This window comes from Suricata suricatta, chromosome 16 (assembly GCF_006229205.1).
Source record: "Suricata suricatta isolate VVHF042 chromosome 16, meerkat_22Aug2017_6uvM2_HiC, whole genome shotgun sequence".
Lineage (NCBI taxonomy): Eukaryota > Metazoa > Chordata > Mammalia > Carnivora > Herpestidae > Suricata > Suricata suricatta.
The window spans coordinates 10,787,924-10,801,087 of NC_043715.1; the positions used below are offsets into that span (position 1 = coordinate 10,787,924).

A 13,164-nucleotide genomic window follows, 5' to 3' on the forward strand; every position below is an offset into this window, starting at 1 on the left:
TTGGGATGCCTGGATGGCTTATTCAGGCTTAAGCAGTTGACTTGACCTCAGCACAGGTCTTTATCTCAAGGTCGTGAGTTCAAGCCCCGCTTTGGGTTCTGCTGAGTGTGAAGCCTACTTAAAAATAAATAAACAATTAAATATTCTATCATTCTTTTGTTCATATATTCATTTGTTGAATTCTTATAAAGATGAACTATCCTCCCAACTTGTTGTTACATTCCATTTTAAGATTTTTTTTTCATTATTCTAATTTGAAGAATATTTTCCTATATATAGAAGTAAAAACTATTTTCTTGTCCTATTTTTGGATGTATAGCCATGATCTACTTGAGTGCCTGGGGAATGTTAAATAATGCCAATAATGAGCCAGATCATCCCAATGCATAAATTATCCTCAGGCTTACATCCCTTACTTTAGAAGCTTCATTAATTGCTTTAGCAGCATTAACTTTTAAAGGCCATTGGGGTCCCATTAAGTTAAAGTTATCTTGTCTCCATCCCAGATGTCTCTCCCCAGACAGTAGTTTTTGTGCTAAGAGAACCAAGGGTGGCACAAGAGAGAAAGCAGCACTTTTAGTTGCAAGATAACTAAAAAAGAGTAAGTTTTGCAAGAATAACCAGAAAATCCATTTATTTAAAGCTTCATAAAATTTGACTGAAGTACTCTTTAATAGTCTAGCTATATATACGCTTAAAAACTATGGCCATTTTTTGCAGCTTGATGAAGCACAGGGCTCACAAGGCCCAAGCTTACTCCCACTGGGTGGGCTAGTTAATATCTTGAGGAAAACAGGAAACAACTCTGGAACTCTGCACCTTGACTCTGGTGGCTGCCTTGAAAAATGCATGCCTTTAACCTTGGAACAGTAGAGAAAGACAACGCAAATTTCAGGAAAAGAACTCCTTGAAAGAGATCTGACTTTTGGAGGAAAGAAATGCACATACTTAAACAACGGCAAAGATTCAAAGGCACAACAGTAAAAATGCACTCAGAGTAAAAGAATACGCCTTTAGTTCCCATGAAGCCTTCCCTCTAGTGGATTCATGATAATTCTTCCAAATACTTCTATATACAACTTCCCTTTCTAAAAAACACACTCTTTCCAAACTCATAGAATTACCTGAGCGTCATATCACCTCAAAATACAATTCTTTCTCTTTTTTTCATTCATTAATCTGGCTTCTCAAAAGACTAATTAGGCTTCTGCTTAAAAGAGAGGCAGAGACAGACACAGAGGGGGAAGAGAGAACAGTGGGGAGAAGGAGCAAGCACATTAGAGGGACAGGAGCAAAGCAAGACAGTCAGGGAAACCAGAGGAACTGCTTTAAGAAATTAGAAACTTCTTTTTTTTCATCAAAAGGCAAGGAGAAATGGAGACCAAGGAGAATGGGAAAGTTGAAGTGTCTGGACCTGCAGAACATCACAGAAAGAGAAACAGTTGACCCTGTAGACCTATAACAACTTGTACAGAGAGAAGCTCCAGAGAAGCGAGGGTGGACTCCGCCAGAAATTAGGGACTTATTTGAAAATCTGTTCAGAGAGCAACTGAACCCTAAGATTTTCTCCCCAAAACAGAAACACCTGCTGCTCACTTCCTCTTACTACACAACAGAACCCTAAGACGTTCCACACAATGTTGTGGAGTTCATTCTCATACTAGTTCTCTGCTATCTTTCTGAGCACCACGGTGTACACACATTCCTGGTCCAAAGCAAAAGCTAATGATACTCCTCGGCAATGAGGTAAGTGGAAAGGGGGTTATATTACACTTATTCAATGAATAATTGGCTAGTTGGCTGCCTCCCTATTTTTCTTCTAGGATTTCATTTGTTTTAGAAGTAAAACTTGGAACTCTTTCTGCCTACCATACTACGATTAGATAAAGAATCCAAAAACACATTTCCCCTGCATTAATCTATTTTATTTTCTCCCTTACCACTTTGGTCCCCCTATTTAAGACAGTTTTTTATTTTTCTTATTACTAAGTTTTTATTTAAATTTCAACTAGGTAACACACAGTGTAATACTAGTTTCAGGTATACAATATAATGACTCAACACTTATAAGACCCAGTACTCATCACAAGTGCACTCCTTAACACCCAGCAACGATTTAAGCCATCCTCCTACCCACCTCCCCTCTGGTAACTCTCAAGTTGTTTTCTGCAGTTAAGAGTCTGTTTCTTGGTTTTCCTCTTTTTTTCCCCATGCTTGTTTTGTTTCTTAAATTCCACATATGATTGAAGTCGTATGGTATTCATCTCTCTCTGACTTATCTCAATTAGCATAATACTCTCTAGCTCCATCCGCATCATTGCAAATGGCAAGTTTCATCCTTTTTGATGACTAATATTCCATTGTATATATACACCACATCTTCTTTATCCATTCGTCAGTCAACGAGCATTTGGGCTCTCTCCATCATTTGGCTACTGCTGATCCATGCAGCCATAAACACTGGGGTACATGGATCCCTTTAAATTAGTTTTTTTGTATCCTTGGGTAAATACCTAGTAGTACAATTGCCGGATCATAAGGTACATTGATTTCTAACTTTCTGAGGAATCTCCATGCTGCTTTAAGGGAGCTTTTTCTTTTCTAGAGTTGCACAAAGCTTTTCAACAATTTTATTGTGTGGTACAAATAAAAATAAACTTTAAAATCTAAATAGTAATAAAATAATTACTAAACAACTATCCATGTGTCAAGATTTCCAGTGAGAAAGATAATGCTCCTTAGCCCACAGATTAGAAATTTCAAAGAGCACACCCAGGCAGTGGGGTTTGTCCGGGTGTGTTCATCAGCTTTACAGTTCAGGAATTACAGAAGCCAAGCATTCCCCATTAGTATGCATTTAAGATACCTATCTTCAGTTTACATTATGCAAGTACATGTTGAAGAGAGTGAAGGCAGATTTTACAGAGGCATACAGAACTCTGAAGAAAGAGGTAAATCAAGTTATTAAATCAATATTTACAAAATGTCACTTGCAAGTAGATAATCCTGGGAATTTCAACTCAAATATGAATTCAGAGAAGAAGACATTTGCCACTGGTTTATCTGCAAAGATCAACAGTCTGCTTCACATTATGGACTTAAGTCACAAGGGAAAAGTTGGCTATGGCAGCAAGGCACAGCCACTGCTATGGTCTGACTGTTTATATTCCCCTAAAATGCATTCTTTGAAATTCTAATGGCCAGAATGATAGGAGGAGAAGGTGGGGCCATTGGGAGATGCTTGGTTTATGAGGGCAGAGCGTTTATGAATGGAATTAGTGTCCTTATAAAAGGAACCTCCAAAGCCTCCAAGCCCTTTTTGCCATGTGAGAATACGATAAATCTATCATTCAAAAGAGAGCCCTCACTTGACCATGCTAGCATTCTGATCTCAGACTTGCAGGCTCCAGAACTGTGAGAAATAAATTTCTGTTAATTTTAAGCCACCCACACTGTGGTATTTTGTTACAGCAGCTTGGACATACTAAGACAGTGATTACAAACTTTAATATCACCGTCTCTCAAAACCTATGTCTGGTCCTCAAGAAAATAAAGCAATATTAACAAGAGATTTTCTCTAACAAATTAATATTTTCAAATGCTTCCATTGAGTTAGATCCTTTTGATGAGTTAGATTTTTGTTATTTTGACTAATAGCAAAAGTGGAATGGACACTGCAAAACATACTATTAACATTAAAATAATTATTTTCAGAACATGTGCAAGCAATCTTACATATAGACTCTCTTTGAGTATGAGTTGTTTTGTTTTGTCTATCTTCTTATAGTTTCTTTTTAGGAAGGGGGAAATATCTGTTATCAAAATTGAAGTTTTAAAGAGAAATAGGTAACTATTATTTTAGAGATCAGTTCTACTTGAATATAGACAACATCCAGAAACCATCCCTTTGCATATTTCCCTTTCCAGTCCTCCCTCTCTGTCTTATCCACCCAACTTGTTCCATGTAACAAGACCTGGCCCCAACTTTCAATACAAAGAGTCTCATTTTAGTTGCAATGGCTAATCCCAGACTTGACTGTTCAGTGATGATTCTGAAACCACCTCTGACCCTGTAGAGCATGCATTTGTGCAGAAGCATCTTCCATTATATTATCTTTACCCACTGAAAAACCTAAACATCTATCTTCGAATAATTCTAGGTTATTGTCACCTTGTCTTATCTTCTTAGACTGAACAATTCCCCCTCCATCTATATGGTTACCTTGAATGTATTCATAGAGTGACAGTGTGTTTCCCCTGAGCTTCTTTCTTTGTACCTGATGATTGCCTTGCTGGAGGGAGGCAGATGGAAGGGAATCATGCATTCTTCACCCTTTTAAAAGTAAAGCAACTCAGATTTAAGATGTCACACTGTTTTATTGGAAAGTATAAAAAGAACTGTTTTACGGTGTCATTACAATGACACGGTGCAAGGGCTGGCTCTAAAAAATACCACTACCTTGGGAGACCAAATAGTTTAAGACAGAAACTATCAAATGATCTCACGCTAAACTGTTTATCCATCAACTGAGAAGAGAATTGGGTTTTTTTTCTTATGGAGTGCTATGTCTTATGGATTTATTGAATATTGCAAACACCACTGGCAAAATTAATACTGAAGGGAAAATGCATGTCATTTGATGACCTAGTTAGGGACGTATGTTCCAGATTGAACAAAATTTAATCCCAACAGAGACAAAAACATTACTGGAATATTTTATCTCTACCCTAAGGGTTTAGGTGCCCCCAAAATGTTTAAAATTAATAAAATATGCTTTACATGCCTCTGTTTTACTTATTTATTACTCTCTTGAACTGACCAGTCAAAAATCCAAACAAAAAAAATTCTTAATTCTCAATAGTGTTTACCTTAAAAAAACACATCTTTTGTTTTTTTTTTTGGTTTTTGAGGGTTGTTTTTTTTTAACACTGTCTTACTTCACATATACAACTAAATTCTTAGAAACATCTTTTATACTGGTGACTTTACACAATATATTTCATGCATCATAGTGTGGTGAACATTCTTTCACTGAACTAACACTTTCCTTATTCAAAGATATAACTAGTACTCTCAGAAACATCTTTTATACATCTTTATATCATTTATTCCATGCACCACAGTGTGATGAACACATTCTCTCACTAAAATAACAGTCCTTATTCACACATATAGCTATCATTTCAAAAGCAAAAAAAAAAGACAAGAAGAGCTAAACTAATAAAGTTCTGCACAACAAAATAAGCAATCAATAGAGTGAAAGGCAACTTACAGGATGGGAGAAATACATGTACTGTATTTGATAAGTGGTTAATTTCCAAAACATATAAGGCAGTCCTATAACAAAACAGCATAAACAGAAAAAAAAATGCCAAATTTTAAAAATGGGCAAAGGACTTGGACATTTCTCCAAAGAAGACATACAAATGACCAGCAAGAATATGAAAAGATGTTCAAGAGCACTAATAATCAGGGAAATGCAAACCAAAATCACAATATCATCTCACCACCTGTTAGTATGGCGATTGTCAAAATAATAATGATATTGTTGTTGTTTTGTTGTTGGCAAGAATGTGGAGAAATTGGAACATCTGTATTGTACACTCTTGATAGGAATATAAAACTGTGCAGCACTATGGGAAACAGTATAAGGGGGGGGGGCCTCAAAAAATTAAAAAAAACTATTACATGATCCGGCAATCTTCTTAAAGAATTAAAATCAGGATCTTCCCTCCTATGTTCATGGCAGCATTATTCACAATAGGCAAGATCTGCAAACAATCTAAATAGTCATCAATAGATGAATGGATACAGAAAATACAGTAAACACATAGGATGGTATACTATTCAGTTTTAAAGAGAAGGAAGTTCTGCCATATGCATCAATATGGATACACCTAGAAGACATTATAATAAGTGAAATAAGGCAGTCACAGAAGGACAAACATTGCTTGGTTCCACTTATGGGAAGTATTTTAGATAGTCAAGCTCATGGAAGTACAGAAGAAAGCAATAGTTGCCAGACACTTAGACACTCATTTCAGCAGCAAGAAAATCTTAAGCTTTGTTAAGGGAAACAAGCATGTCTTGCGCACACATTTCATTCCACACATGAGGCTTTGTTCCTATAGCCTATTCCATAATAGCAGGTTTGTCTAATACCAAATATTAGATCATGACCCTTACAATGGGGACTAGATAAGGGTGTGAAGGAGGTGGTTGTGCAAATCGATCTTTAATATAATAGCAGCACAGAGAAGGGATATTTCTTTATTGATTTAACAGAGAGTCAAGAATTATCCTAAGGTATGTCAGGTCAGTAATTAGAATATTTATCTTTACAAATCTTCAGTGTTCTAAACTTCAAATGGCATTCAACTTCAGCAAACTGCTTCACTGGAACAAAATACCATTTTTACATTTTCATAAAAAGATAGACCCTAGCTTATCAGCCCTATTCAAGGCTGTATCTTTCTGATTCTAAACTAGACACTTCAGTAGAATTCCATTAACAATAATTGCTTAGTGGTGATCATTTCACAATATATATCTAAATGTCAAATCAGTTATGTTGTATACCTGAAATTAATACACTGTAGGTCAACTATACCTCAAAAAATAAATGTTTACTTACAGCAGCTAGTATCTTAATAAATTTCTATGACAATATTTAAGATAAGTAAACTAAGGAGCGCCTGAATAGCTCAATTGGTAAAGCATCTGACTCTTGATTTTGACTCAGGTTGTGAAATCATGGTTATAACACTGAGCCCTGCCTAGCGCTCTGCGCTGAGCATGGAGCCTGCTTGAGATTCTCTCCCTCCCTCTTTTTCTGTCCCTTCTCCACTTCCATGGATGCTCGCTCTCAAAAAAACTAAATAAATGAAAAAAAGTAAGCAAACTGTTTCATCTCAGTCTCCTGTGACTCCATAATTATCATTATTCCTGTGATACGTTCTATAAGACACTCTGTATAATTTATGAATCCATACGTCATATGCTGATAATTTTTGTATTTTAATAGAATCTTTTGTATGTATTTTCAACTTTTCATATCTTGCAAATCAGTCTGTGACTGAATGTCACATTCTATAACCCTTCCTAGTCATAATAACATAATTGGACCTGAGTTGCTCCCTTAGGCCCTACTGCTCTCATGCCCTGTTAGATTCATTTAACTTATAAAGAAGAATGGCAATGACATAAAGCATATGCATTTAAAATTTAATAAATAATGCCAGATTTCTCCCCATAGTGTCTATACCAATTAATAACTCCACTAGGACACAAAATATTTTATACACATTGTTAATCATACTTGACATTAGCATTATTTTTTAATTGTCATTTTTTATATTTGGTGTGAAATCTGTCTATTTAGGGGTTAAATTTTTTCAATTAATATGTATGATAAAATATTTAATTGTTGAAATCTATATATTAGTTCAGTGTTTCAACTTCTATCAATTGCTTTTTCCTACCTTTGTCCATTTTTATTGGGTTATTAATATTCTTAAATATTGGAAATGTTTCCTTTCAGGAATCATAGATGTTACTTTTATCTGTTATCATAATAAAAGATATTTTTCCCTATTGTCACTGATATTTAACTCTACTGTATACCTTAACAGAAAGAAATTTACCAGTGGCTGTGCTCATAAACAGCCTGCCAAATTCTATTTTTAAAATCTATTAGATGTTTTATTGGAACCACACTGACATTATACATTAATTTATAGACACATGATATATTTTTAAAATATTGAGTCTTCCATTTCAGGCAAAATGGCATTTTTTATATTATTTGGCATGTTTTTATGTTCCATAGCAATTTTTTTTTAATTCTAGCAATGAGGAATGTTTATGTGACCTCATACAATACCAAAAAATGAATATATAAATACAGCTAAGTGCATAATGGTTATATTTTTTCAAAAAGCTAGGATTCTCATTTCTAGTACAAATAGACATAAACTGAACACACAGAGACACAGGTTGGTCATTAGCTTCAAAAATTTGCCCCAAAATGACCTATAGATACATTCTTTTTTGATCTTTAATATAAGTCCAAGAAGACAACTAAAGAAAAACTTCACTTTCTGATTCCTACCATTTGAAAGATGTTATAATCTATTATAGCAGGACTAACATATGGAAGATACCTATAATAAACATTTCAAAAATGAAGCACTAATGAGAATATTCTTGTTAAAGAGGTCACTACATGAGGATATTTCTTATAAATTCAAAATGATTTAAAAAAATGTGGTTACAGAAACCTTTTAGATATACTTTGTGCATACAGATTTTCCTTTTATTATGTGCATTTTTAAAAAATGTCTCAAAAAAATAAAATCAATAAATTACATTATTGTATATATTGCATTGAATGGAATACTTGATTTATAATTATCCTACAAAATATCAAGTTGCATCATTATTGGGAAGTATATTTTGAATTAAAATATTCCAGTATACTTTTGTTTTGGAATACGTGATAGCAACCAAATCATAGTTGTAAGCCATAGGTTAAAATGTGCTTTTGCTTTAAACTGAAGACATTCACTTCATTTAAAACATAAAAAGAAAGGAAGAGTAGGAAAGTTAAAGTATTACTTTCAAAGTTCATAACACTTATTCAAGGAATTTTATGCTCCTCATGAACAACATCAAAAGCAACATAGTTAGTTTTTTAAAAAGACAAAAAAAGGAAGAACATCCTGCCATATGTGACAAATACAGATGAACCTGGAGGGTATTATGCTAGGTGATAGCACACCAGTTATGTAATATGAGTAAGTTCTGGAAATCTGCTGCTATAAAACATTGCATCTATACTTAACAACACTGTATTGTGTACTTAAAATTTTTGTTAAGCGGGTAGATCTCAGGTTAAGTGTTCTTACCACAATTTTTAAAGAAATAATGATTACTTGGGGCACCTAGGTGGCTCAGTCGGTTGAGCATCCATCTTTGGCTCAGGTCATGATCTCGTGGGTCCATGAGTTTGAGCTTCATGTTGGGCTCTGGGCTGACAGCCTGGAGCCTGCTTCAGATTCTGTGTCTCCCTCTCTCTCTCTGCAACCATCCCCCACTCTCTGTTCCTTTCTCTCTCTCCCTTTCTCTCCCTCTCTCTCTCAAAAATAAACATTTTTTAAATTATTTATTTTTGAGAGAGAGAGAGACAGAGTGTAAGCAAGGGAGGGTCAGAGAGGGAGGGAGACACAGAATCCGAAGCAGGCTCCAGGCACTGAGCTGTCAGCACAAAGCCTGACGCAGGGCTCGAACCCACCAACCATGAGATCATGACCTGAGCTGAAATTGGCCACTTAACTGACTGAGCCACCCAGGCGCCCCAAAAATAAATACTTTTTTAAAAAGAAATAATGACTGTAAATTAAAAGAATAATCATAACTATTTTTTACTCATTAGATTAGCACAAAACTTAAAAGGAAATAGCACTCATACCTAATGAGGATAAGCCATCCTCAGACTTTGTTCATAGAGTAGGAGTTGCTTACTGGGTAAAATAATCTGGAAATTGTATATTAAAATTTAAGATTGATCGATTCTAGAGAATGTTCCATGTGCACTCAAGAAGAATTGTATTCTACTGATTCAGGATAAAATGTTCTAAATATATGTGTTAATTCCACTCAGTCTAGTATGTCATTTAAAGCTACTGTTTCCTTATTGATTTTCCACTGAGATGATCTGTCCATTGCTGTAAGTGGGGACTTTACTGTTATTATAATTACTATCAATGAGTTTCTTTATATTTGTTATTAATTGATTTATATATTTGGGGGCATACATGTTTATAGTTGTTAAATCTGGGAGGATAACCCCTTTAATTATGATATAATATCCTTCTTCATCTCTCGGAGTTACAGTCTTAGTTTTAAAATCTAGTTTGTCTGATATAAGTATGATGTCCATTAGCATGATAGATGGTCCTCCAGTCCCTTACTTTCAATCTGCAGGTGTCTTTAGAACTAAAATAAGTTTCTTGTAGGTGGCATATATAAAGGTCTTGTTCTTTTATCCATTCTGATACCCAATGTGTTTTGATTGGAACATTTAGTCCAATTACATTTAGAATGATTACTGAAAGATATTAAGTTAGTGCCACTGTGTAGTTTGTACAGTTGTTGTTTCTGCTGATGTTCTCTGGTCCTTTCTGGTCTTTGTTGGCTTTTAGTTTTGTTCTATTTTTTTCTCCACTCAAAGAGTGCCTCTTAAAATTTCTTGCAGGACTGGTTCAGTGGTCACAAACTCCTTTGGTTTTTGTTTGTCTGGGAAACTCTTTATATCTTTCTTCTATTTTGAATGACAACCTTGCTGGATAGAAAATTCCTGACAGCATATTTTTCTGATTCATCACATTGAATCCATCCTGTCGCTACATACCGGGTCACAAATAAGCCCTCAACAAGTACAAAAAGATCAAGATCATAGCATGCATGTTTTCAGACCACAATGCTATGAAACTTGATCAAACACAAGAAAAAAATTGGAAAGGCACACAAATACTTGGAGATAAAAGAGCATCCTACTAAAGAATTAATGAGTTAACCAAAAAATTAAAGAGGAAATTAAAAAGTACATGGAAGTCAGAGAAAATAAAAACACAATGGTACAAAACCTCTGGGATGCAGCACGCGTGGTCCTAAGAGCAATACAGGCTCTCCTAAAGAAGGAAGAAATGTCTCAAATACACAATCTAACATTACATCTAAAGAAGCTGGAAAAAGAAGAGTAAATAACTCAAAAGACCAGCAGAACAAGAGAAATAATAAAGATTAGAACAGTAATCAGGGCACTTGGGTGGCTTAGTCAGTCAAGTGTCTGACTCTTGATTTTGGCTCAGGTCTTGACCTCACAGTTTGTGAGCTTGAGCACCACCTCAGATCTGCACTGATAGTGTGGAGCCTGTTGGGATTCTCTTGCCCTCCTCTCTGCCCCTTACCTGCTCACTCATTTACGTCCTCTCACTTGCTCTCACTCTCTCTCTCAAAAATAAATAAATTTTTTAAAATTTTTTAGAGATTGGAGCAGAAATCAATAATATCAAAATAAAAGAAACCAATAGAATGGATCAACAAAACCAGGAGCTGATAGTTTGAAAGAGTTAACAAAATTGACAACCCAACAGCCAGACTGATCAAAAAGGGGAAAAAAATCCAAATAAATAAAATCACAAATGAAAGGGAAGAAATCACAATCAACACTGCAGAAAGACAAACAATTATAGAGAATACTATGAGCAATTATATGACAACAAATTGGGAAATCTGGAATAAACGGACAAATTCCTAGAAACATATAAACTATCAAAACTCGAACAGGAAGAAATAGAAACTTTAAACAGACCTATAACCAGCAAAGAAATTCATCCAGTAAACAAAAATCTCCCAAAAAACAAGAGTCCAAGGCTGGATGGCTTTCCAGGGAAATTCTACCAAACATTTAAAGAAGAGTTAATACCTATTTTTTGAAGCTGTCCCAAAAATTAGAAATGGTCAAAAAACTTCCAAACTCATTCTATGAGCTCAGCATTACCTTGATTCCAAACCCAAGACTACTAAGAAGAACTACAGACCAATTTTCCTGATGAACATGGATGCAAAAATTCTCAACAAGATACTAGCCAACCAAATCCAACAGTACCTTAATAGAATTATTCACCACGATAAAGTGGGAATTATTCCTGAGCCACAGGGCTGGTTACATCAGATTAATAAAAGTGCATCAGATTCATAAAAGAATGGACAAGAGCCACATGATCCTCTCAACAGATGCAGAAAAAGCATTTGAAAAAAATATAGCACCATGGGGCACCTGGGTGGCTCAGTCGGTTAAGCCTCCCATTTCAGCTCAGGTCATGATCTCACGTTCGTGGGTTCAAGCCCTGCATCGGGCTCTGTGCTGACAGCTCAGGGCCTGGAGCCTGCTTCCTATTCTGTGTCTCCCTCTCTCTCTGTCCTCCTCCTCTCATGTTCTGTCTCTCTCTATATTAAAAATAAATAAAACATTTTTTAAAAAAAGGAAAAAGTACAGTATCCTTTGATAAAAGCCCTCAAGAAAGTAGAGATATATGGAACATACCTCAAGATCATGAGGGCCATATACAAAAGACCCACCACTACTATCATCCTCAATGGGGAGAAACTGTGAGCGTTCTCCCTAAGGTCAGGAACACAACAAGGATGTCCACTCTCACCACTGTTGTTCAACATAATGATCTAAGTCCTAGCCTCAGCAATCAGATTACAAAAAGAAATAAAAAGCATCCAAATCAGTAAGGAAGAACTCAAAAGTTCACTCTTCACAGACGACCTGATACTCTACATTGAAACCCCAAAAGACTCCACCAAAAAACTGCTAAAGTGGATACATGAATTCAGCAAAGTCACAGGATATAAAAACAATGCACAGACTCAGTTGCATTTCTATACACCAATAATGAAGCAGCAGAAAGAGAAATCAAGGACTTGATTCCATTTACAACTGCACCAAAAACCGTAAAGTACATAGGAATAAACCTAACCAAAGTAAAAGATCTGTACAGTAAAAATTATAGAAATCTTACAAAAGAAATTGAAGAACACAAAGAAATGGAAAAACATTCCATGCTCATGGACTGGAAGAACAAAGATTGTTAAAATATTTATACTACTCAAAGCAATCCTTATAAAAATAATACTAACATTCACAAAGCTAGAACAAACAATTCTAAAATTTGTATATAACCAGATAAGACCCCAAATACCAAAGTACTGTTGAAAAGGAAAACCAGTATTGAAGACATCACAGTTCCAAACTTTAAGGTGTATTACAAAGCTGTAATCATTAAGGCAGTATGGAACTGGCACAAAAACAGACACATAGAGCAATGGAACAGAATAGAGAACCCAGAAATGGACCCACAAATGTATGGCCAACTAATCTTAAAGCAGAAAAGAATATCCAATGGAAAAAAGAGTCTCTTCAGTAAATGGTGCTGGGAAAACTGGACAGCAACATGCAGAAGAATGAGCCTGGACTACTCTCTTATATCATACACAAAAATAAATTCAAAATGAATAAAAGATCTAAATGTAAGACAGAAAACCATCAAAATCCTGGAGGAGAAAACAGGCAACAACCTCTATGACCTTAG

General features: G+C 35.3%; 1 protein-coding gene across 1 annotated transcript in view; it reads right to left on the reverse strand.

Moving 5' to 3' along the window:
* Positions 1–13,164, reverse strand: part of CNTNAP4 (contactin associated protein like 4) — a 541,886-nt gene that overhangs the window by 444,984 nt on the left and 83,738 nt on the right. Inside the window, exon 2 of the mRNA XM_029925564.1 lies at positions 4,278–4,333. Within this exon, the coding sequence (XP_029781424.1) occupies positions 4,278–4,325 (48 nt within the window). The 5' untranslated portion in view covers positions 4,326–4,333. The remainder of the gene's footprint in view (positions 1–4,277; positions 4,334–13,164) is intronic.